Source organism: Charadrius vociferus, unplaced genomic scaffold, assembly GCF_000708025.1.
Source record: "Charadrius vociferus isolate BGI_N301 unplaced genomic scaffold, ASM70802v2 scaffold1041, whole genome shotgun sequence".
Lineage (NCBI taxonomy): Eukaryota > Metazoa > Chordata > Aves > Charadriiformes > Charadriidae > Charadrius > Charadrius vociferus.
This window is the reverse complement of record NW_009646843.1, coordinates 1334406-1335166: the sequence shown is the minus strand read 5'-3', so window position 1 is coordinate 1335166 and position 761 is coordinate 1334406. Positions and strand designations below refer to the sequence as shown.

The 761-nt window shown below is 67.7% G+C and overlaps 1 protein-coding gene across 1 annotated transcript in view; it reads left to right on the top strand.

Annotated features, from left to right (window-relative positions):
- The first annotated feature begins 528 nt into the window (after positions 1 to 528).
- The window catches only part of LOC104294021 (E3 ubiquitin-protein ligase RNF38-like), a 3958-nt gene continuing 3725 nt past the window's right edge, over positions 529 to 761 (top strand). Inside the window, exon 1 of the mRNA XM_009893577.1 lies at positions 529 to 704. Coding sequence (XP_009891879.1) covers positions 598 to 704 — 107 coding nt within the window. The 5' untranslated portion in view covers positions 529 to 597. The remainder of the gene's footprint in view (positions 705 to 761) is intronic.

The window sequence follows — 761 nt, the reverse complement described above, 5'->3', positions numbered from 1 at the left end:
TGGGCGTGCGGGGGGGGGGTGGGGGGGGTGGGTGGCTCTGGCCACGCAGTGGAGGGACAGTAACTGGGAGTGGGATGGGCTCTTCCTAGTGCACTTACCCCCCAGGTGATGGGGTGGATGCAGGTCTAGGTCCTGGAGCAGCCAGAGCTCTGGTTGTCAGCATTGCCATCCCTGCAGGGAGGGAGCAGCAGGCTGAGCCGTGCGGGGACAGTGGCGCTGGGGTGGCTCAGAGTCACTTGTGCGGTGTGGGTGGCAGGGCTGGGCATGGGAAAGGTGGCCTGGCTCCCAGCGTGGAGGGGACACGGGCAGAAGCCAGGCAGGCTGCAACCCCCCCTGCCCCTAGAACATCTGTGGGCGCAGCAGCTGCACTGGTCTCGCTCCATGCCTCTCCTCCCTTCCCTCTCCCAAAGCAGGCGGCAGAGGAGTCGGCTGGGGTGCTGCCACCCAGGCCTGGGGTGAGGGAGGTTTTTGGGGCCGACAGCCCCAGGGCTTGGGGTGCCGTGACCCACTGTCCTTCTCGCAGGATCCAAGGTGCTGGTGTCTTGCCCTGCCTGGAGCCTGAGGTCCCACGTGCCCATCCGCCTCCCGACGTCACCAATGCGACCATGGGAACTGGCAGTGAATAGGCGGCCACCCTCTGCCCCTTTTAACCAGCGCCGTTTCTCGGGGGGACCCTGCAGCAGCCCCGACCACCTCCGGCGAAGGTACGGGGCACAGGGCGGTGTGGAGCCCTGTCACCCATGGGGCGGGGGGATGCGGGG